A 25,140-nucleotide genomic window follows, 5' to 3' on the forward strand; every position below is an offset into this window, starting at 1 on the left:
GGAAACGTAAAAAAGCTATGGCTATTGGAAGAAAAGGAGGAAAAACATGGATTTTTGTGATAATTCACCGTAAAATCCTTTTCTTCGAGACGCTCATTGGGGGACACAGGTACTGTGGGTGTATGCTACTGCCGCCTGGAGGCTGACACTAAGTGAAAAAAAGGTTAGCTCCTCCTCCGCCGTATACACCCTTGCCCCGACTGCGGGCGGAAACCAGTTTGGTACAAAAGCAGTAGGAGATCAAACAACAATTAGACAACATCAAAATCAATGCAGGTAACAACCTGTCTAGAAAATAACCACCCTAATCTCATACAGAGAGAATATTATTTAAATAAACAGAAGCCAACTTGACTATCAGGGTGGGTGCTGTGTCCCCCAATGAGCGTCTCGGAGAAAAGGATTTTACGGTGAGTTATCACAAAAATCCATGTTTCTCCTTTGCCTCATTGGGGGACACAGGTACTGTGGGACGTCCTAAAGCAGTCCCTGGGTGGGAAGTTGACTCACCGATCCAAGCTACTGTACGTGCACCTCCTGTCTAAAGGTGCGCCACCGCTGCTTGGAGAATCCTTCTAGCCAGGCTCGCATCCGCTGAAGCCGGAGTATGGATATTGTAATGTTTAGTAAACGCGTGCAGGCTGGACCAGGTTGCTGCCTTGCAAACCTGTTCCGCCTACGCCTGGTGCCGAAGCGCCCACTGCCAGAGTAGAGTGTGCTCTGATCCCTGCTGGAATCGGCGCGCTTCTTCTGCGGTATGACTCCTGAATAGCCAAACGAATCCATCTGGCTATGGTCGATTTTGAGGCAGCAAGTCCCTTTCTGCGACCTTCAGGGAGCACGAACAGCGCATCTGACTGACGAAAGGGTGTCGTCCGCGACACGTACCTCCTGAGTGCTCTCATTGGGTATAACGTATGAAGGGCCTTTTCCACATGGTGTACCGGTGCTGGACATAAAGAGGGCAAGACAATATCCTCATTAATGTGAAACGACTTTTAGGAAAAAAAAGGAGGAGCTGGTCTAAGAACCACCTTGTCCTTGCGAAAGGTCAGAAACGGAGCTCGGCAAGTTAATGCTGCCAGCTCAGAGACCCGCCTAATCGATGTTATAGCTCCCAGGAACACCACCTTCCAGGAAAGGTATGACAAAGACATCCTGAAGCGGCTCAAATGGAGCTTCCTGCAGAACACTTAGGACCGGGTTAAGGTCCAAGGCGTCCTTAAGTGCCTTATAGGGAGGTACTAAGTGGGAGACCCCCTGGATGAAAGTCTTTACCTGCAGGTTGGTAGCAATCCTGCGCTGAAAAAGGACAGATAAGAGACAGTTATCGGCTTTGAGAGAACTGGGGGCCAAGCCTGAGTCTGGGCCAGACTGGCGCAAAAACTAAGATGCTAGGGACAGAGAATCTCAGTGGAGAATAAACACGGCGTCGGCACCATGCAAAGAAAAACTTTCCAGGTGTGGTGGTAACTTCATGCCGAGGCAGGCTTCCGGGCGCTAACCATTGTAGCAACCACCTTGCGCCCAAACCCCGCCTGAGTCCGAATCTAAGATTCAACAGCCACATCAAACCCAGGGCCCCTAAATTCGGGCAGATCGCTCCTGAGAAAGTAGAACTGGGCGCTCTGTCAGTCACCATGGCACGTCGACAAGCAGCTGCACTAGATCTGCGTACCACGCCCAACAAGGCCAGTCTGGGGGCAGCAGAATCACTGGCACCCCTTCTGCCTTGATCTTCTTGATAATCCTCAGAAGTAGTGGCAGCGGGGGAAATCGGTATGGGAGGCGAAACTGATTCCATAGCAGAACCACGGCGATTGCCTGCGGGTCCCGAGCCCGAGCGACAAATACGGACACCTTGGCGTTCACCCTGGAGGCCATCAGATCCACATCCGGGGTTCCTCACCGTTGGCAAATCTGCTGAAAAACCTCTGGGTATAAGCGACCATTCCCCGGACGCAAGCCCCTGCCGGTTGAGGAGGTTTGCCGCCTCATTCTCTACCCCCGGGATGAGGACTGTCGATATCACCGAGCGGTTCCTCTCAGCCCAGCGAAGCATGGATACCCTGCTGCGGGTGCCCCGTTGGTGATTTATGTAAGACACCGCCATGGCGTCATCCGAGTGAATTCGGACGGGGCAGCCTGCTAGAATGGTGATGAAATCGATGCAGAGTCAGCCGGATCGCCCGTATCTCCAACGAGTTGATCGGGAGACGTGCCTTCTATGGTGACCACTGCCCTTGGGTCGTGTGGTGGCAAAAAACCGCTCCCCCAGCCGAGGAGGCTGGCGTCTGTTGTGACCACCAGCCACTGATCTGGGGGAAAAGGTTTCTCCTGAAGGGAGGAACTGATCATCCACTCTCTAGTGACTGTCTAACCTGAGAGGACAACTGGCACCGATGATCGAGCGTGAACGGGTTCTTGTCCCAGGATGACAGGAGGGCATGCTGCAGGGGGCGAAGATGGAACTGGGCGAACGGGATCGCTTCCATCGCCGCCACCATTTTTCCTAGAATTCTTATGCAGAAACGGATGATGTGAGGGACTGGTTGGCGCAGTACCCGCACTCCCTGCCGGAGGGCTAGGGCCTTGTCTCGAGGGAGAATTACGAACCCTCGGCAAGTGTCGAAGGTCATCCCTAAAAAGGACATTCTCTGCGCTGGAACAAGGGATGACTTCTTTACATTGATCAACCACCCTAAGCGGGTAGGAATATCTAGCGTGATGCTGACGCTTTTCTCGCATGCCCGCCTTAAAGGGTCCCTGACTAAGAGGTCGTCTAAGTAGGGGAATACGACTATGCCCCAGGAGTGCAGGATGGCCATGGGGACTGCCATGAGCCTTGTGAACACTCTGGGGGCAGTGGCTAGCACGAAGGGCATCGCTGCAAACTGAAAATGTAGACCTTTGATTGGGAAGCAAAGAAACTTTTGATGAGGGAAAATGGGGCTGTGTAGATAGGTGTCCTGAATATCGATAAAGTTCAAGTACTCTCCCTGCCCCATTGCCGATGACTGAACGGAGGGACTCCATCCGGAAATGCCTGATCCTGACAAATTTGTTCAGGAGCTTTAGATCCAAAACGGCCCTGACAGTCCCGTCCTTTTTGGGGACTGGAAACAGATTGGAATAGAAGCCCTGAGTCTTCTCATTTTCCGGTACCAGAATGATGACTCCGTTGTGGCTGAGCTAATCGACGGCTCCTAGTAGAGCTTTTATCCGGGTATCCACTTTGGGAAGACGGGATAGAAAGAATTTGTCAGGTATCCCCCAAGACGATTTTATCTTGTACCCTGTGGACACCAGCTCTCTTACTCCTCCATGTGTCGTGTGCGACATTGAGCCAGGCGTGGTGAAACCAGAGTAGGCGGCCGCCTACCTTTCTGGTGCCACCTGTCAAATGCCCCGATTCATTTGGCTGAAGATCTTTGGGACCTGGATCCCCTCGATCTGAACTGGTTAGTTCGCATCCTCCCCAACGGGTTGGCTCTATATGAGACCTGTCGGTCCCTATCCTTGTTGAGGCACCCTGATACGGCGAAATTAGCCGCCATAGTTGCCCCGAGGTTGCAAAAGGCCCGAAAACGCGCCTGAGACAAACGGTGGTTTGACCTTTTGTTGAGGAAGAAAACCGCTCTTGCCCCCTGTGGAGTCGGAGATGAGCTGATTTAAATTCTCTCCGAATAGGTGGCCACACTGGTATGGTAGCGCTGTCAAGGACTTCTTTGAGGCTGAATCGGCCCGCGATGTACTTAACCACAGCGCTCTCCTAAAGGAGATTGCATTTGCGGCCGCAAGTGCCGCGCAGTTCACCGCATCTAAAGATGCATTAATCACGTCGTCCCCCGCCATGGCTATCTGATTTGTGATTTCTGATTCTTCAGCTGGTAGGTCTATGTCTTACAAGGCTCTCTTCCATGATTCTGACCAAAAACCCATGGCCTTGGCTACCCACGTTGCTGCTAACGAGGGAGAGAGTGCTGATCCTGATGCCTCAAACACTGAGCGAGCCAAGTTCTCTACGAGACGATCAGTGGATGGATAGTATTTTGTAGCCAAGCGTAACACAGGTGGACCCACCGTTGGGGATTCCGTCCACTCTTTACGGAGATTCGTGGCAAAAGGATACTTTGCCTCGAGTGCCTTCTGGCCCGAGAACCGCCTGTCCGGCCGTTCTTTGTGTCACTGCACTAGGTCCTCAAATTCAGGGTGAGTGCAAAATACTCTATGGGGACGCTTGACTCGCTTAAATGACACCTTATGGCCCAAAGCCAGACTGGAATCATCCTCATCCTGTGGTTGACAGCTTCTATGAGACAGTCAACCGTTTCCTGACCACCCGGCGTATCTGGGTCAATGGGCCCGTCTGAGCCTTGCTCGCTATCAACTGCCAGTGACGGGAAGCGAGAAGCAGAGCTCACGGATGCCGAGGGACCGGGAGACACCGTATAGGTTCGTTTCCCCCCGGGGCTGCCTGGAGTGAGAGAGGCCCCTGCAGGCCGGAGGATTCTGTGAGGTAGATAACCCCTCTAAGACAGGCGAGCCACTGTACCTGCCCCTATCTGAGGCCCGAAGGGACTCAAAACCTCTCGTAAGTGATGCCATAGGTTGCGACAGTGATAACGCCCATTCCGGGGCTCGGTCGCAGAGGAGGGCTCCTGAGGGCGTTCAGACTCGCAGACTTTGCTCTGCGCCCGTGGATAAAACGGACAGCGTATAACAACGTATGCATCTTAGTTTTTTCCTGACATGCTGTACCTGTCAGGCATCCGCCGGGGGAAGGCACTCTTTGCTTTGGTTAGCGTAGCCTCTCTGTGGGTCTAGGGGGCAGCACTTACCCCAGTCCTGTCCTGTGTCTTCAGCGTGCAAGGCGTCGCTTTATCTGCGTGCCAGCACTGTGGGCAGGACCCCGGATGGTACTTCCCTTTTGCGGACTAGCTTCGGCCTGAAGCCGGGACCTAAAACTTTTTCGGCGTCCGCCCAGGCTATGGGGGGCGGGGCAGCTGTGACGCGACGCCGGGGACTTCTGGCCGCGGCCTAGCGCTGGCTGGAGCCGCGGCCTCGATTTTTACTATCCGCCCGGGAGGGGGCAGGGCGGGCGTAACCGCGGGACTCCAGAATCAAGGCTGGGACCGGACCCGCCGCTGCCAGATGCCCGTCTCTGCTGTTGCCCGGGAGAGGCCAAGGGCTCCAGCTGCAGAACTCCCTGGCCATCCACCTCCGTCCATCTCAGGTAGGGGGGCCATATGAAACAAGGACGGTGCAGGCACCCTAGCTCCATCTAACCCCTTCAAAGGGTGAGGAGAGGGACCGTCCGCTGCCTTGCCCCACCGCAGTCTTAGCATTGGTGGGGCAGTGGGTGCAGCACGGACTACGCTCTGTGCAGCCTGGAGTTTCAATACCCTCGGGTGGACAGGGCTAAGTCCGGCATCATGTCCCACGGTGCGGGAGAGGATACGTGGAGGGACACTCGCACGTGCTCGCCCGTTGTTGGTTTGGGGAGATCGGACCCTTTGAATAGGATCCGTCGCCCCTATCATCTTCATGTGAAAAAAGGGAACATCCGGAAAAAAATCCCGGTTGTGGGAGAAGATACGTGGACGGACACTGGCACGTGCTGGCCCGTTGTTGGTTTGGGGAGATCGGCCCTTTCAATAGGGTCCGTCGCCCCTGTCTTATCTTCATGGGGAAAAAGAAAAAAAAAAAGAAAAAATGGTCAGCCTTGAGACAGAAAGACGTGTGCCTCCAACAGACACTAAGCAAAAAACTGGTTTCCGCCCGCAGTCGGGGCGAGGATGTATACGGCGGAGGAGGAGCTAACCTCTTTTTTTCACTTAGTGTCAGCCTCCAGGCGGCAGTAGCATACACCCACAGTACCTGTGTCCCCCAATGAGGCGAAGGAGAAAACAAAAAAGCCAACACGGAAAATTACCTAGTCGGGAAGGGGTTAATACACATCTGAAATAAGATTGTTTTGATTCTGTTTTGCTTCTGGTCACTGTAATTCCATCCATCATTCACACAACGTATACAGATACAGTATACAGAACTTTGACTTTACGGTCAGTGATAATAGGCACAACAATAGGATTGAAAACTTCCAGGAGTGTAAAAATATGCCTATTATATACTCCAAGAGCACCTTGCTGAGTTTCCTTTTGCATTGTAGATACTTCACCCCTTTATTACTGCCGCAATGCAGTTTACCTGCCATAACCAGGGCTGTGGAGTCGGTAAGCCAAACCTGCGACTCCGACTCCACAATTTCCCTTACACCGATTCCAACTCCCACATATATTGCTGATATTTAAGTGAAAAATTTATAGTACAATGTGAACATCAGACATTTAATCATTTCTATGATCCAATAATCAAGATATTTAGATAGAACATAATATCTATTTATTGGAATACAACTTTAGAACACAAAAAACTAATAAATTGTAAATATGTAATACACTGTATACATGTGTACGGTACAGACCAAAGTTTGGACACACCTTCTCATTCAAAGAGTTTTCTTTATTTTCTTGACTATGAAAATTGTAGATTCATTCTGAAGGCATCACAACAATGAATTAACACATGTGGAATTATATAATTAAAGTGTGAAACAACTGAAATTATGTCTTATATTCTAGATTCTTCAAAGCACTCACCTTTTGCTTTGATTACTGTTTTGCACACTCTTGGCATTCTCTTGATGAGCTTCAAGTGGTAGTCACCAGAAATGGTTTTCCAACAGTCTTGGAGTTCCCAGAGATGCTTAGCACTTGTTGGCCCTTTTGCCTTCACTCTGCGGTCCAGCTCACCCCAAACCATCTCGATTGGGTTCAGGTCTGGTGACTGTGGAGGCCAGGTCATCTGGCGTAGCACCCCATCACTCTCCTTCTTGGTCAAATAGCCCTTACACAGCCTGGAGTTGTTTTTGAGGCCATTGTCCTGTTGAAAAATAAATGATGGTCCAACTAAACACAAACCGGATGGAATAGCATGCCGCTGCAAGATGCTGTGGTAGCCATTCCTTGTGTTCTCTAGCCCAAACAAGTCACTTCTGCTTGTTGCCTGTCCTTAGCAGTGGTTTCCTAGCAGCTATTTTACCATGAAGGCCTGCTGCACAAAGTCTCCTCTTAACAGTTGTTGCAGAGATGAGTCTGCTGCTAGAACTCTGTGGCACTGACCTGGTCTCTATTCTGAGCTGCTGTTAACCTGCGATTTCTGAGACTGGTGACTAGGATGAACTTATCCTCCGCAGCAGAGGTGACTCTTGGTCTTTCTTTCCTGGGGCGGTCCTCATGTGAGCCAGTTTCTTTGTAGCGCTTGATGGTTTTTGCCAATGCACTTGGGGACACTTTCAAAGTTTTCCCAATTTTTCGGACTGACTAACCTTCATTTCTTAAAGTAATGATGGCCACTCGTTTTTCTTTACTCAGCTGCTTTTTTCTTGCCATAATACAAATTCTAACAGTCTATTCAGTAGGACTATCACCTGTGTATGCACCAGACTTCTGCACAACACAACTGATGGTCCCAACCTCATTTATAAGGCAAGAAATCCCACTTATTAAACCTGACAGGGCACACATGTGAAGTGAAAACCATTTCCGGTGACTACCTCTTGAAGCCCATCAAGAGAATGCCAAGAGTGTGCAAAGCAGAAATCAAAGCAAAAGGTGGCTACTTTGAAGAACCTAGAATATAAGACACACAGTATTTTCAGTTGTTTCACACTTTTTTGTTAATTATATAATTCCACATGTGTTAGTTCATAGTTTTGATTCCTTCAGAGTGAATCTACAATTTTAATAGTCATGAAAATAAAGAAAACGCTTTGATTGAGAAGGTGTGTCCAAACTTTTGGTCTGTACTGTAATATTTATTATATATATATATATATATATACACACATACACACATACATACACACACACACACTATGACTTATCTCGGCTAAGATAAAGCCTAGATCCTCAGGCTACATTCACACTATGGGCGTAGCCAGGATCAAACCTGGGGGGGGCAGAATCTCATACTGTTCCGCAGAATTTCATACTGCACACCTCAGCTGCTGCAGAACCTCATACTTCACACCCCTACACTTGAAAATAAAGCCTGCACCTTAAGAAGATGTGGTGATGAATGCAGTCCATTTATTCCAACTATCAGTTGATGTTACTGAAGACGAGCAATGCCTGTCCTGGGCGTCCTTTTGGGCAGCTATGAGGTGTACCTGACTGGTGCTAAAAAATAGGAGTGTTAGTCAGTGTGCTATCCGGCTTTCATTCTTTTTGGTACAGATATGATATGGATAGACAGATATGGATAAATGGATATATAGATAGAGCAGATTTCTAATCTGCTTTTGCTATTGAAAACATTATCTATGAGCTCAAAAACCTTTCAGGTGATGCGGTTTTTTAAAAAGCTGATCTGCTTTTGCAACTGAAAAACGTATCCTCAAAAAACGCAGGAAAAACGCTGTGTGTGAATGTAGCCTTAGATCAGGAATAGAACAGCCATTTATAGGACATTTCATAACTTTCCCAAATTCCTATGATAAAATATTCAGCATATTCTGCATTGAACTACTGTACCCAATTTATTATATATTTTAGGAGTCGGTCCATTTTATAGACTCCAACTCCACCAAAATGAGCACCGACTCCGACTCCACAGCCCTGGCCATAACTACCCTTCACGACCTAGGACATGGATACATCATAGGTCGTGTCTCTGTGTTTGATGCGGGTTCCTGCGCTGAGCTCCCGAATCCAAAAAATGGAGACACTACGGGTCTCGGAAAATCGCTCTATTTTTTTTCTCGTTTTACAAACTTTGGATTTTTGTTTTCACCACTTAAATAAAAGAGAACCTATACACGTTTGGTACCTGCGTATTGACCTGGAGAATCATAATGGCAGGTCAGTTTTAGCATTTAGTGACATGGTAGAAAAAAAAAAAAAAGAATTGTGGAATTGCATATGGTTTGTAATTTCATCTCACTTGGAATTGTTTTCCATTACACTATACGGGAAAACAATTTCTGCAGTATATACCTATATTTGGGGGCTAAAAGGCATTTTTGCAATTGAGTCATTCAAATTTTTGCACTGTGTTGCTCTGTGTATTGATTGCTGGAAAACGAGTTCAGCTGTGTATTCAAATTCCACATGGTCTATGACCATAATTCAGCTGAAAGCAGCACACAAAGACAGTTGCATACTCCCCCATCTTTCAATCAGGATGAATTCACCTACATATTTAAGATATTTGTATGTATTAGCCTTTTGACTGAGGAAACATATTCTGCACTGAACCCAATTTATTGTATGTTTAGGAGTTGGTCCATTTTATACAGACTCCAACTCCACCTACACAGTCCTGATTATGGGTCACGGGACTTTTATTTAGAAGGTATAGAAGTTAATTTTCACCACTTGAATAAAACAACAATTTCAGGAGTTTGGCATCTGTGTACTTGTACTGACCTGGAGAATTATATTGCCCGGTTATAGCGAGCATGGTAACTAAAAAACTGCACTGGAACTGCACTTTTGTAGCAATTTTAACGCACTTGGAATTTTTTTCCCACTTTCCAGTGCACCACATCATAAAATGAATGATGTAAAACTTGTCCTGCAAAAAACAAGCCCTCATAAGCTATGTGGATGGAAAAAAAAAAAAAAAAAAAAGGTTCTGGCTTTTGAAAGTAGGGGAGAAAAAAAGAAAATGAAAAGTGGAAAATAGCCAGGCAATGAAGGGGTTAAGACACCTTCATGGAATTCTCTGTGCACATAGATACCAGTCCCACCATGTGCATTCTATGAGTTGTGCAATAGCAGGAGTGCCATAGGTAGCAGATAACTACTGCACATTATAATATTGTACACATTACACTCCATGCCAGCCTCAGAAGGAACAGACTGAGTGGCACCTGTGCAGTTTTTACCAGAATTTTTCAGGACTACAACTATTAGTGCTAGTGAAGAGTTTTCTTTCTTTATTATACTAATCATCACACATTTTACAGTAAAAAATAAACAATGAGTAGAACAAGTTTCCATATAAATAGACTGCAGTGAGTTCTAGACAAATTCAATTTGGCCTCGTCCTTGTAGCTTTAGACCAATCTGCCATATTGTAAGTATTTAGGCATTTTACTTTGTAACAGGTTTTGAAGACTAATAACTGTAAAACGAACGTGCAAACAGAGGAAAGGATGATTTGAGGTAGACTTCCCAAAGCCATGTGCAAAGCAACACAAATAAGCAAGGGAAGTTTGGTTAACAAACAAGATGCAAGCAATTACATTTGGTCTGTGTAGGACTGGAGCGGACACTTGGCAAAATATTGAAACGTTAGCTCCATTTCGTTATGACAATACTTCACAGTGGTATACATCCAAAAATATTTCCTCGCTATAAGAAAAGAGGAGAAATAGAAAGAGAAAATTAAAGTGTGAAATCTACAGAAAGATGCACACTTCTAGACAAATCCAAGCCAGCTGCACAGATACATTCAGAAGAGGCAGGTTTCTTGCACAAACTCAATGAATGAAGATTAGTCTTTATAGGCCATACACTGAAATTTCAGCAGAAAATCTGCCACATTTAAATATACTTTAATGGTTAAGGGGACCCGTCAGCTCCCAGACGAGTGTCACACGGCATTTTACATCTTTTCCCCACAAATTCCACCATATTCCACTTATTGCTGCCAATATTGTTGGCTTCTGGTAAGTTGTCAAGTCTGTATGCAAACGGATGAATACTTTGACAAATGGGCAGTTTTAGCCACCTAGTGTACTCAAGTACGATCATTCTCCTTACAGTCATAAATAATCATGGAAAACGGCCAAGTAGCAAGATCTCATACACACAATTCTATAGATGGAGAGCCTGGAAGTCCATACCTGCAGCACACATTTGGGCTTACATTCCTTGAAAGCAGCAATTCAACGCATTTCACGATGTGTTCCTCAGATGCATTTGCAGTACATGCAGCCATTAGGACAGTAAATGTATCTAGCAGAAAAGGAAAGGAGAAAGAACAGCGTTTTATACCAGTCTCCAAAGTGACAAGTTATAATTGGTCAAATAATATAAATCACTAAGCCCCTTATTTACCCCAACCATTTGGCCTTAAAGTGAACCAGGAAGCTGAACTACTGGCAGAATGAATCAGACATTGGCCCTGTGATTTCAGCCAGGTATATTTTACTTTAAGAACATTCAGCAAGAATTCATACTAAAACGTCTACTTTTCATCTATTTATATAATTGCCTTGTAATGTTTTCATTTCCTGTACTGTCCAGATGTCACCGTATCCCAGAATTCCAAGCGAAGTTCACTGACCGCCATATTGGGACACCCAAGTGATGGGTGTCTCAATATGGAAACTGCTGCTGGTACCAACCTATTGCGCGGTACCACCAGCGGAACACCGTCGCACCACACACACACTCTATGCGCCGTACGCATCACTCACACTCTTGCGTGGTACCACTGCGTCACATTGCGCGAATTCCGCGCAGGCACAGTGAATCATTCGGCTGATCCCGGCGGCAGATGCACGACGTGTCTACAGGCAGAGGAAGCTGGTCACATTAAAGGGGTCTTCCCACGAACGAAAGTTCATTTTAAAAATTGTCTGTGTCTGACCGTGAACGGAGCATACCACATCTCCTGGGCAGGGGAGAAAGAAAAAGACAAAACTGACATTACAGCAGGAGATCACAGAGGATTCATTTTGTGAGGTAAAAGATTGTTTAAAAGTGAAATATCACAAAATGAATCCTCTGTGATCCCCTGCTGTAATGTCAGTATTGTCTTTTGCTTCCTTCCCTGCTCAGGAGCTGTGGTATGCTCTGTACACGGTCAGACACAGGGGGGAGAGAGCTCAAACGGGACAGCACATGAGGGCAGAACACAGCATAGGAAGGAGGGAGACAGCAGACAAGGGGGATAGCACATGGGGTAGACAGGTCAAAGAAGAGAGCACAGACGGGAGAAGTCAGCACATGGGGAAAGAGAGTGGATAGGTGGGTGAGCACTTGGGGGGAGATTCTCAACGCTGTAAAGCCTGCCCCCATCGTGACATTACCACCCTCCAGATGCATCGGGCCTCCATCTAGTAATAACCATGCATATTCCATCAAAACCTTCTTGAATTGCAACAGATCATGTCGTCTATATAATCGAATGTACGATCTGTAATTTAACCCCTTACTGACAGCGGATGTACTATTACGCCGATGTCGGTATACTCCTCCTGCTGTGAGCCCACATCTTTTCCGGGACATGTCAGCTGTTTTAAACAGCTGACATGTGCCCGCCATAGCCACGAGTGGAATCGTAATCCACCCGCAGCTATTAACTAGTTAAGTGCTGCTGTCAAACGCTGACAGCAGCATTTAACAAGCGCTTCTGGCCATCGGGTCGGAAATATGCTCACCGGTGACTTGCATCACGTGATCACGGGTCACCGGTGTGTCGGCATGACTGGAGTTCTCCTAGAGACCGCTATGGTTGTCAGTGACGGCTTGCTGTGAGCGCCACCCAGTGGTCGGCGCACATAGCAAATCAGTAATTCAGCTACTCATCGCCTCTATGTAGCAGAGGTGATCGAGTTGTGCCAGCTTCTAGCCATAAAAGTTTAAATCACCCCCCTTTCACCCCATTCAAAATAAAACAAAAATAAAATCAAACATACACATATTTGGTATGGTCGCGTTCAGAATCACCCGATCAATTAAAAAAAATAAAAAAATAGAATTAGACTTACCGGTAATTCGGTTTCTAGGAACCTTCCACGACAGTCACCTCGGAGGATGTCTCCCCGCCCTAATGGGGGACAGGAAACAAAAAGAGGTTAAATAACCCTCCCTTTCCTGCTACCTCCAGTTTTTTTTCTGGACATACTAGCATGAATAGTTACCACCAAATTGCAGGAATCATCCAATAAGGTATTTAGATGGAGAGGGAAATTAGTGCTGTCGTGGAAGGTTCCTAGAAACCGAATTACAGGTAAGTCTAATTCTATTTTCTCTAGTCACCTTCCACGACAGTCACTTTGGAGTTATACAAACACTAATTTTTTAGGGAGGGACCACGGCTTGCAGAACGCGTCTGCCAAATGTTAGATCCCTATCAAAATTTAATCTGTAGTGTCTTGTAAAGGTGTGCACAGAGGACCAGGTGGCGGCTCTGCATATCTGCTCCGATGACACGTTCCCTCTCGCTGCCCATGACGTAGCGACTGATCGAGTGGAGTGGGCCTTTAGAGACTCGGGAGGAGAGAGGTCTTTTGATGACTATGCCAAGCAGATGTCTTGTTTGATCCAGTTTGCAATTGTGCTTTTTGCCGCCTTCTTTCCCTTATTCCGTCCTGAATATTAGATAAAAAGGTTCTGGTCAATTCTCCAATCCTTGGTTAGTACAAGGTAATGGAGAACCACTCTGCGGACATCCAAAGTGTGGAATCTTTCTTCCTTCGTATTAGAAGGATTTGGGTAAAATGAGGGCAACACGATATCCTGACCCCTATGAAAGTCTGAATCCACCTTGGGCATAAAGGAGGGGTCTATGCGCAGTACTATGCTGTCTGAGTTGAGCGAGAGGTATGGCTCTTGTACCGATAGGGCCTGCAATTACCCTACTCGTCTAGCTGTGGTGATCGCTACGAGAAAGACTGTCTTAAGTGTCAGGATCCTTAATGAAATTATAGGCAGGGGTTCGAATGGGGCCTGCGTTAGACTATTGAGCACTACATTAAGATCCCAGAGGGGAACCCGACTAGGGAGTGTAGGCCGTATTCTGCTAGCAGCGGTCATAAATCGCTTGACCCAACGGTATCCGGCCAGGTCCTGGTCACAGAAGGAACTAAGGGCAGAAACTTGTACCCTCAGAGTGCTTGGAGTAAGCCCTAGCTCTAACCCCTTTTGTAGGAAATCTAGGACCTGAGCAATATTGGGGTGGAAGGGATCAGAGACACCAGGAAGAGAACTTCTTCCATACTTTGCCATATGTGGCATTGGTTACCGGTTTCCTGCTTTTTTGAAAGGTCCGGATTACCCCATCCGAAAGACCCCTGGCTTTCAGGATGTTGGCCTCAATAACCCTGATAAAGAAGGTCGGTTTTTTGGGGTAGGAGTAAGGGACCTTCCTGGGCCATGTCCAACAGGGCGCTGTACCAGCTTCGCCCTGGCCACATTGGAGCAACCAGGATTGTCGTGACCTTGTCCAATCGGATCTTTTGTAGCGTCCTTGCCAGCATAGGGATCGGCGGGAAGGCATAAGCTAGTCTGAAGACCCACGGATGGGCGAAAGCGTCTGTCCCCCGGGCTACGTACGTGTGACCGAGGGAGAAATATGGTGCTGTTTTTGCGTTTTGAGCATTCGCAAATAGGTCGACCTCTGGATCCTCCCCATCTCGCGGTCAGAGATTGGAAGACCACTTGGTTCAGACACCACTCCCTCGGATGGACTTCCTTCCTGCTGAGGAAGTCCGCCTGGATGTTGTCTGATCCTTTCAGGTGTACCGCTGAGTTGGACAATAGGTGCTTCTCCGCCCAGCGGAAAATTATTGATGCTACTGCCTTTAGGCTGGCATACTTCGTACCCCCCTGGTGTCTGAGGTAGGCTACCGTGGTTACGTTGTCGGAATAGATCCAAACGTGATGGTTCTGATAAGGGATGAAGCAGCTTTTAGTGGTTCTTCCATCGCCTTCAATTCTCTTAGATTTGAAGATCTGGCTCTTATGTCTTTGGACCATCATCCCTGGAAGTATGATTCCTCCACCAAGGCTCCCCAACCTCTCAGGCTGGCATCGGTACAAAGCATTTTCAGTGGAAGCTGATCCCAGCTTACTCTCCGCCTCAAGTTTCGGTAACGCAGCCACCATAAGAGGGCCGATTTCACGTGTCCTGGAAGTGGAATTTTTCTTGAATCAGAGTTGAAAGGGACCTCCTGGGCCATCTGGTCCAACCCCCTGCTCAAAGTAGGATTCGCTAAATCATCCCAGTCAGATGTCTGTCCAGCTTCTGTTTGAAGACTTCCATTGAAGCAGAACTCACCACTTCTCGTGGCAGCTTGTTCCACTCATTGATCACTGTCAAAAAGTTTTTTCTAATATCTAATCTGTGTCTCCTCCCATTCAGTTTCATCCCATTGCTTCTAGTCTTTCCTTGTGCAAATGAGAATAAAGTTGATCCTTCTACAATGTGACAGCCCTTTAGATATTTGTAGACAGCTATTAAGTCTCCTCTCAGTCTTCTCTTTTGCAAACTAAACAATCCCAAATCCTGCAACCTTTCCTCATAAGACAGGGTTTGCAGATCGGTCACCATTCTGGTTGCTCTTTTCTGAACTTGCTCCAGTTTGTTGATGTCTTTTTTAAAATGTGGTGCCCAAAACTGGACACAATATTCCAGATGAGGTCTGACCAAAGAGGAGTAGAGGGAAATAATGACTTCACATGATCTAGACTGTATGCTTCTGTTAATACATCCTAGAATTGCATTTGCCTTTTTTGCTGCTGCATCACACTGTTGACTCATATTCAGTCTGTGATCTATTAGTATACCCAAGTCGTTTTCACATGTGCTGTTGCTTAGGCCTATTCCTCCCATTCTGTAAATGCTTTTTTCATTTTTATTGCCCAGATGTAGTACTTTGCATTTTTCCCTGTTAAAAACCATTCTGTTAGTTGCTGCCCACTTCTCCAGTTTATTTATATCTTTTTGAATCCTCTCTCTCTCTTCTCTAGTATTAGCTATCCCTCCTAGCTTTGTGTCATCAGCAAATTTAATCAGTTTACCCTCAATTCCTTCATCTAAATCATTGATAAAGATGTTGAACAATCCAGGGCCCAGGACAGAGCCCTGTGGTACCCCACTTGAGACATTCTTACAACTGGATGTGCAGCCATTTACGACCACTCTTTGGGTCCGATCACTAAGCCAGTTATGAATCCACCTAACAGTTGCCTTGTCCATTCCATACTTAGTCATTTTTTCAATAAGGATTGTATGACTTACTTTGTCAAATGCTTTGCTGAAGTCAAGATATACTATAGCTACAGCATTTCCTTGATCCACCCAATCAGTGATTCCGTCATAGAAGGAAATTAAGTTAGTCTGACATGACTTATTAGTTACAAACCCATGCTGACCTCTGTTTAATCACTTCATTCTTATCCAGGTACTGACATACATGTTGTTTAATAATTTGCTCAAAGATCTTTCCTGGTATAGAAGTCAGACTCACCGGCCTATAGTTGCCTGGGTCCACCTTCTTCCCCTTTTTGAAGATATGAACAACATTTGCTCTTCTCCAGTCTTCTGGGACTTCTCCTGTTCTCCAAGAATTTTCAAAGATTATGGAGAGGGGTTCAAAAATTTCTTCTCCTATCTCCTTCAGTTCTCTGGAGTGTAATTCATCTGGACCTGGAGACTTGAATTCATTTAGGTTAGCTAAGTGTTTCCTCACTATCTTTCTGTTTATAGATATCCTGGATTCTTCTATTCCCTTAATAGGACAGTGAAGAACAGTTGATGTTACATTTCCTTTCTGAGAGAAAACAGATGCAAAATAGGAATTTAAAAGTTCGGCCGTCTCAACAACCTGTCTTACCATTTCATCATTTTCATCCTGTAAAAATCCTATAGCATCTTTGACTTTTCTTTTACTTTTGACATATCCCCAAAATCCTTTATTATTGCTTTTGACATCTCTTGCAAGCCTCAATTCATTGTCAGCTTTAGAAATCTGATTTGTGCCCTGCAGGTTCTGCAGACAGCATTATATTCTTCTTTAGATATGCCTCCCTCTTTCCATTTTATAAACATTTTTTTCTTCCTTTTTAGCATGTGCTTAAGTTCTGTGTTCATCCATCCTGGTTTCCTTAAATGCTTCCTATTCTTCCCTCTTTTCGGAATTGTTAACAATTGTGCTTTGAGAATTTCATTTTTCAAGATTTCCCATCCTTCCTGGACATTTTTGTCTTTAAGGATATCCAGCCATTGGATCCCTCCAATTCTCTTTCTGAATCCCTTAAAATCTGCCTTACTGAAATCTAACCTTGACGCCTGAGTCTTCACAGGTCTTCCTCCTCTAGTTATCCAAAATTCTAAAATAGCATGGTCGCTACCTCCTAGGGTCCCAGCCACTTTTACCTCCTCAACCATTTCCTCCCTGTTTATAAGGATTAGATCCAAGGTAGCAGATCCCCTTGTTTTCTCCTCTACCTTTTGGAAGATAAAGTTGTCAGCAAGAGAGGATAAGAATTTCCTTGACCTGTAAGTTTTGCCTGAGAGAGATTCCCAACAAATGTCTGGATAGCTGAAATCTCCCATGACAACTATGTCATATTTTTTGGAGAACTTGGCCATTTGATGCATAAAGAGTTCATCCATATCTTCAGCTTGCACAGGCGGCCTGTAGTAAATGCCTACAATGGTGTCCTTTCCATTGTTCTGTCCTTGTATTCTTACCCAAACAGTTTCCACAGAACTCCCAGCCTCTGAAGCTTCAACCTCTGTGCAGATATACGCGTTTCTAACATACAATGCGAAACCTCCTCCTCGTTTATCAAGTCTGTTTCTTGCAAATAAGTTGTATCCTTCTAGTCTTGTATTCCAATCATGTGTATTGTCCCACCAAGTTTCAGTGATTCCAATGACATATTTCTTTTCCTGTGTTAGTAGTTCCAATTCTCCTTGTTTGTTGCCCATGCTTTGTGCATTAGTATAGAAACATTTTAGTTTGTGATTGGTTTCTCTTCCTCCAATATTTTTAATTAGATTCTTTTGTCTTTGTTCTTCCTTTCCACTTCTAATAGAGTTCTCAATAGCATTTGTCAGGTGTATGGCTTTTTCTGGTCTTTTGCTTCCCTTCCCATGTTGTTCTAGTTTAAAGCTCTTCTTACAAGTGTAGCAAGGCGACTTCCAAATACATGTTTTCCAGTCTTCGTAAGGTGCACCCCATCTCTAGCAAGTAGTCCATCGTAAAGGTAATTCACTCCGTGATCCATAAATCCAAATCGTTGCTGATGGCACCATCGACGTAGCCAGTTGTTCACCTGCAGAATCTTATTCCACCTCCTTGTTCCATGGCCATCCATTGGGAGGATGGAAGAGAAGACCACCTGCGCTCCCAGTTCTTTCACTTTCTTGCCTAAGTCTTCAAAGTCTCTGCAGATGGTTTCCAGGTCGTTTCTTGCGGTGTCATTTGTCCCCACATGTAGTAGCAGGAATGGGTAGTCATCTGTAGGTCTGAAGAGTCCTGATATCCTGTCAGACACATCTTTAATTTTTGCACCTGGAAGACAGCACATTTCTCTTGAAGTTATATCTGGTCTGCAGATAGCGGCCCCTGTTCCCCTCAACAGGGAATCCCCCATGACCACCACTCTCCGTTTCTTCTTCACAACATTTTTCTTTCTCCATCCAGGAGGACTCTGAGGACGTACAAGGTTGCTGTTTGTGGGCAAAGTCTTTTCCTGATGTATTTCTTCATTGTTCTCCTGTGTAAGAGCCTGGTACTGGTTCCTGAGAAGTATGGGTGCTGACTGCCTCCTGATCTTGACAGATTGTTTCGATACTTCCTTGAGTTTACCAGGACGTACGACTGGAGGATTCGCGTATGTGCCTGAGCCCAGGATACCGCCTGAATACACGATGTCAGGGACCACAGAATAGACATGGCGTCCCTCAGAGACGGTGCCCTTTGCTCCCTGAATCGGATGATTCTCTGACGAAGGTCCAGATGACGATCCTCGGGAAGAAAGCATTCCCTTTCCTCCGAGTCTAAGAGAATCCCCACGAATTTTTTCCTTGGGGAAGGGTGAAGGTCCGACTTCTGAAGATTCGGGATCCAACATAGGGATTCAAGGATCTGCATAGCTTTCGACACGTCCTGGTTTAGTCGAGAGCTATCGATTGAGCGATAATGAGCAGGTCGTCTAAATATGGAACAATACATATTCCTTGAAGACGGATGAAAATGACTGCTTCCCTTATAATTTTTGTAAACACCCTTGGTGCTGGAGACACACCAAACGGGAGGGCATTGAACTGGAGATGGCTGATCCCCCAGTCGTGGGAGACCGTGAGCCTCAGGAACTTTCTGTGATCCGGGTGGATTGGGACGTGGTAATAAGCGTCCCTCAGGTCTATCGTAGCCATCAGCCAGCCTCGCCCAATAAGAGGGATCGCCGATTTCACCGACTCCATCTTGAACCTCCGGTATTTGATAAAACGATTCAGGGGTTTCAAGTTTATGATAAGCCTGTATTTTCCAGAGGGCTTCCTGACAAGGAATAGGCGGGAATAATGTCCTCTGCCTATTTCCTGCTGAGGTACGTATGAGACTACTTCTTCCCGTAACAGATCTTGTAGTTGAAGTAGGGTTTTTTGGAGATTTGGGGACTGTGTTGGGGTAATTCTCAGACAGTGGGGGGGGGGGGTTGTTCAAACTCCAATTTCAGCCTGAATTTTATGGTGTGAAGGATCCACTGGTTCAAAGTCGTGGACTGCATCGGGCGAAGAACTGAGTGAGTTGACCCCCCACCGGAGAGTCACTGTTTGTCCGGGGGTTGCTGTTGCTGAGGGACGAGGATGTTCTTACCTCTACCCCCTTTTGGGTAGCTCCACCGTCCCGTCTTGCCCATCCCCCTGAACTCCTTCTGGGAGGAATGCTCTAGTGGGGGACGAAGAAAACGTCTCCTGGCAATTTTCTGTACGGGTAGCGATTTCTTTTTATCCGATGCTTTCTCGAGGATGTTGTCCAAGACTGGCCCGAACACGTGGTGCCCCTGGAAGGGGATGGCACAGAGCTTTGTCTTAGAGGTGATGTCACCTCCCCACGACTTCAGCCAAAGGGCCTTCTAGCCGAATTAGAGAGGACTAAGGACCTTGCTGGTACCCACACCGTCTCTCCTGAGGCATCGGCTTTTTGGAGAAGGGGAAGGGAATCTAAGATTTCTTCCCTGGGAGTACCCAGAGAGAGGTGTTCCTCTAGCATGCGAAGCCAGAGAAAAAAAGCTCTAGCAACACAAGTAGAGGCTACATTTGCTTTGAGCATATTTGTAGATGCTTCCCAGGATTTTTTTAAGGTGACTTTCTATCTTACGATCCATGGGATGTTTCAGTTGGGAAGAATCCTCGAAGGGGAGGGACGTCTTCTTGGTTACTTTAGAGACTTGGACATCTATCTTAGGAATATCCCAAATAGAATTGTCACCCTCGAGAGGAAAGCGATTTTTGAGTTCAGAGGGTACACCAAGTCCTTTCTCAGGGGAGGACCACTCCTGAATTATCAGATTTTGGACATTTTCCCAAATGTCCTCAGACCCTGAGGTACAGCGTTCACCCGAATCTGTATCGGTCTCCGTAGGTGCTATTTTCCTCTTTTTTTTGGAGAGGGGGCTGGGGCACCGGGGTCTGGGCAATGCTGCCATGGAGGTCTGCACCACCTGCTTAATGAGCGTTTTGATACTGTCAAACAGGGAGGGCTGTTCGGTACGTAGGATGTTCTGCGTACAAGGTTGGAACAGCTTTTTATAACCAGAGGGAAGCCTGGCACCACAGATACTACACTTGCGGCTGGATTTGTTCTTTGGGACAGAGACTTTTTCTTCCTGAAAGGAGAGAGAAGGTATACTCAATGACCCGTGCCACCAAAGTTTGGACAGTAGGGGACTGGCCCTGCTACTCACTGTAGGAGGGGGAACGTTGGGCTCCGCAGATGCAGCTGTCGAGGATTTGTCGCCGTCCATTGTCAAAACCCTTCACCAACAGACACACTGCGCTTACCTGGAGCTTGTGACCCGGTTTTATGGGCATTCGTAGCGTTCATTGATTTTGTGCCCCTCCTTCCTCCTGGTCCATGGAAGGAACCTTTGGGCACAACCCTGGGCGCCATTGTATCCTCCGGGCGCCCGGCGCGTGCGTTCCACTCTGGAATGCAGGAGGACGTGAACCGGAAGTGCGCCGCGATGTCACTTCTGGTGAGACGCGACGCCCCCTCCAGAGCGCACGGGCCCAGCGTCTGTAGCGTGGGAGGAAGCAGAAAGCCGGGGAGGAAGCAGAAAGCCGGGGAGCTACCAGAGGACCCCGGTTGCACTATACCGCCACGCTTTACCTCAGAAGAGGCGCGGGAGAGGTCCCGAGTCGCAACGGAAGTGGACGGGAGCAACCCTGTGGAGAAGGAGAGGCGGCCCCCCGACCTCAGCTGCCCGGCATGTAAGTCTATAAGGCTCCGCTCGCCGGCCACGGCAGCCCTTGTAACCTCTTCATGCCCCACTGGGGGACAAGAAAAACACTGGAGGTAGCAGGAAGGGGAAGGTTATTTAACCTCTTTGTGTTTCCTGTCCCCCATTAGGGAGGGGAAACATCCTCCAAGGTGACTGTCGTGGAAGGTGACTAGAGAAATAAAAGAATTAACCTGATCGCTAAACGGCGGGGCGAAATATGTATTTATGGGTATAATACAGTGTTTGTTTTTTTTTGCGTAGTCCCTCTACGGGACTTTAACTTTAAGCACTCGCAATGCATTATACCTGTCCGTGCTGAACTGACAGAAGCCTCTTAGACCATGCTCTGAGCTTGGTCTCACAGGCTTTTCGTAGCTTAATGACCCAAGATGTCGATCATGAGGTATAGGTATATCAAATGTGGTGAAGAGGCTAAAATAAGGAGCAGAAAGTTTACAGGTCTTTGCACATACCTCTTTCAAAGTTTGCATTGGCACCCTTGTCCAGGAGAAGACGTACCATTGCTAAATTCCCAGCAGTAGCTGCATACATCAAAGGAGTCCAGCCGTACCGGAAGCTACAGTCAACATTTATACCTAATACAAAGAGAACAGAACATTGTAACAGAGCAGAAAAGCGCAATAAGATCAAAGGTAAGTGTGGTTCTGGTGCAGTTTTCTGCTTGCATTTTGCTGAGTTTTTGCTGTGTTTTTATTGTCTCTTATGCATGTTGATACAGTTTAGTGCCCCTCCCCCAAAAAAGCATGATTTAACCCCTTAGTGACCGAGCCAATTTTGACCTTAATGACCAGGTCACATTTTTTAGATCGGTTTAGTACCACTTTGTGTGGTAATAACTCGGGAACGCTTCGGCAGATCACACCGATTCTGAGGTTGTTTTTTTGTGACATATTGTTGTTTATTACAGTGGTAACATTTGTTCGATATGACTTGGGTTTATTTGTGAAAATGTCGAAACTTTGCCAAAAATTTTGACATTTTCAAACTTTTAATTCTTATCCCATTAATAACATTTCCCACATGTCTACTTTACATCTGCATGATTTTTTTGATCCACAGTTTCTCATTTTTCTAACAAAATTTACAAAACCAGTTTTTTAGAGACCAAATCACATTTCAAGTGACTTTGGGGGGCCTATATGACAGAAAAACCCAAAAGTGACAATATTCTAAAAACTGCACCCCTCAAAGTACTCAAAACCACATTCAAAAAGTGTATTAACTATTCCAGTGCTTCACAGGATCTAAAACAATTGGGGAAGGAAAAAATGAACATTAACTTTTTTTCACAAAATTTTTTCTTTACCTCCAAATTTGTTATTTTCACAAGGTTAACAGGAGAAATTGCACAGCAAATGTTAGGGTCCATTTACTCCTGAGTATGCCGATACCCCACATATTATTATACATTTATATAGTGACATTTATTCCATGGTGCTTTACATGTGAAAAGGGGAAATATAGACAAGTACAATAAACATGTGCAAGACAAGGGACATACAAGTACAGAAGGAGAGAGGACCCTGCCCGCGAGGGCTCACAGTCTACACATGGGGGAATAGTACTATTTGGGTGCAAGGCAGGGCTTGGAAGGGAAGGAGCACAGTTTGACTTTTTGAATGCAAAAACGTCTGGAATGGAGAGCGGACGCCATGTCGCATTTGGAGAGCCCCTGATGAGCCTAAGCAGTAGAAACCCTCCACAAGTGACCCCATTTCAGAAACTAGAACCCTCAAGGAACATATCTAGATGTTTCATGAGAACCTTGAACCCCCCAAGTTGCTTCACAGAAGTTTATAATGTAGGTCTGTGAAAATTACTCACAAAAATGTACTTTTAGCCACAATTTATTTTCACAATGGTAACAGGAGAAAATGGGTCCAAAAATTTGTGCAATTTCTCCCAAGTACAAACACTCGATATGCGAAAGAAAACCACTGTTTGGGCGCATGCAAAAATATATATACCGTAATATCTGTTATTTCATTTCAAAAAATTATATTGACGTTTCGGCCCAACTGCCTTCCTCATAACAGAGAATTGAGGTAAGTATAAACTGCTGGAGACAGGCACCAAAAGACCATAGATAAGAATGCTTGCATTGAACTCAATACTTACTGTTGTATAGCCATCTTGGGGTCAGTAGAGATGTTATCAGGTGTAAGGTGTTACTAGCATATGGATGTAGCCAGGCCCTGTGCCTTTGATTGTCTAAAATACCCTGGTGTGCTAGGCAATTGGTAATTTATCCCAAATCAGTTCCCACAATCCCTCTCACCTGATCCTCTACTCAGTCCTATATATTCAGATGCCTTCTAGGGGGGCACGTGTGTGGGTCAGGCACGTGTGTCTCCCTGCAGCATAAGTATCACTGCAGCAAAAGTATTGTGAAAATGCAGTTATTACTACGGCAGTTAGTCTCGCCAGGAGTCAGGACCCCACACTATCTACCTGTCTCTTTTGGGTATGTCTGCTGAGTAAGCCCTTCTTATTACTTCTATCCAGCTTTTCTATTCACCCTTCTACTCCTTCACCATGTTTACATATGCCCTCACAGTGTTTGCTCCTTTAGTCCTCACTCTCCTTCGCTATCCCCAAACCCAGGCACCCGCTAACCAAATAATCATCTCCCCTTCCCTCTTTCCTCCCCACCTGACCTCCTCTGCTGAACTGCTCCTCAACCTCAAATCTGTCCAAATGAAACATAAAACAAGCTGCCCACTCTCCTCCCATCTGCTCTCCCTTTCTCTGCTTCTCCTCACTGCTGGCGACATATCTCCCAATCCTAGACCCCCACAGCTCTCACCCCCCACTACTTCCCCTTCCTACCGCTCCCTATCTAATAAGAACTACTACAATCTTTCCAACTTAAAACCTGTGCCATTGACACCCAACCCCCTGCTCCCTCTCTCGGGAGCACTTTGGGATGCCCGCTCCATATGCAATAAGCTCCATGTGATTCATGACCTCTTTCTCTCACAATCTTGCCTTCCTCGGCCTCACAGAAACATGGCTGACACCGTCTCCCCTGCTGCGCTGTGTTACGGCGACCTCCACTTTACCCACACTCCTCGCCCTGGCAACAGACACGGTGGAGGAGTGGGTCTTCTCCTTTCTTCCAACTGCACCTTCAACCCAACCCCACCTCTTCCCTCCCTAATCCTCCCCTCTTTTGAAGTCCACTCTGTCCGCATCTACTCTCCCTCCAACCTCCAAGTGGCTGTCATATACCGACATCCAGGCCCGACCACTGCCTTCATTGACCAATTCTCTACCTGGCTTCTTCATTTTCTTTCAACTGACACCCCCACTATCATCATGGGTGACTTCAACATACCCACTGATACCCTTCAGTCAGCAGCCTCCAAACTCCTGTCCCTTACTTCATCCTTTGGACTTACTCAGTGGTCCTCCTCAGCCACCCACACAGATGGACACACATTAGACCTGGTCTTCACCCGTCTCTGCTCTCTTTCTAAATTCACCAACTCCCCTCTCCCTCTATCTGACCATCATCTACTCACTTTCTCATCCCTGTCCTCCTCACCTGGCACCCATGTCCAGCAACACGCACACCCCCGCAGAAACCTTGCACACCTAGACACCCACGTGCTCTCTGACTCTATTCTAACACTGGCATCCATATCCTCACTCCATGACACAGACGGTGCCACTGCTTTCTACAATGCCACTCTCGCATCAGCTATTGACACGGTTGCCCCTCTCGTTCATGGCAGAATGCGACGTATCAACAGACAATCCTGGCACAATAACACCACTAAAAAGCTCCGGCAAGTGTCCAGGATTGCAGAGCGGCACTGGAAGAAAACAAATTCGCAAGATGACTTCACCACATTCAAAC

The 25,140-nt window shown here is 46.4% G+C and overlaps 1 protein-coding gene across 2 annotated transcripts in view; it reads right to left on the reverse strand.

Annotated features, from left to right (window-relative positions):
• The window catches only part of ASZ1 (ankyrin repeat, SAM and basic leucine zipper domain containing 1), a 238,510-nt gene that overhangs the window by 170,873 nt on the left and 42,497 nt on the right, over nt 1–25,140 (reverse strand). For both annotated transcript variants that reach the window (XM_073573352.1, XM_073573353.1), the window contains exons 3-4: nt 21,731–21,853; nt 10,916–11,027 (exon numbers count right to left, since the gene is read on the reverse strand). In XM_073573352.1, the coding sequence (XP_073429453.1) occupies nt 10,916–11,027; nt 21,731–21,853 (235 nt within the window). The remainder of the gene's footprint in view (nt 1–10,915; nt 11,028–21,730; nt 21,854–25,140) is intronic.

This window comes from Dendrobates tinctorius, unplaced genomic scaffold (genome assembly GCF_039654945.1).
Source record: "Dendrobates tinctorius isolate UK_male_01 unplaced genomic scaffold, ASM3965494v1 ptg000035l, whole genome shotgun sequence".
NCBI lineage: Eukaryota > Metazoa > Chordata > Amphibia > Anura > Dendrobatidae > Dendrobates > Dendrobates tinctorius.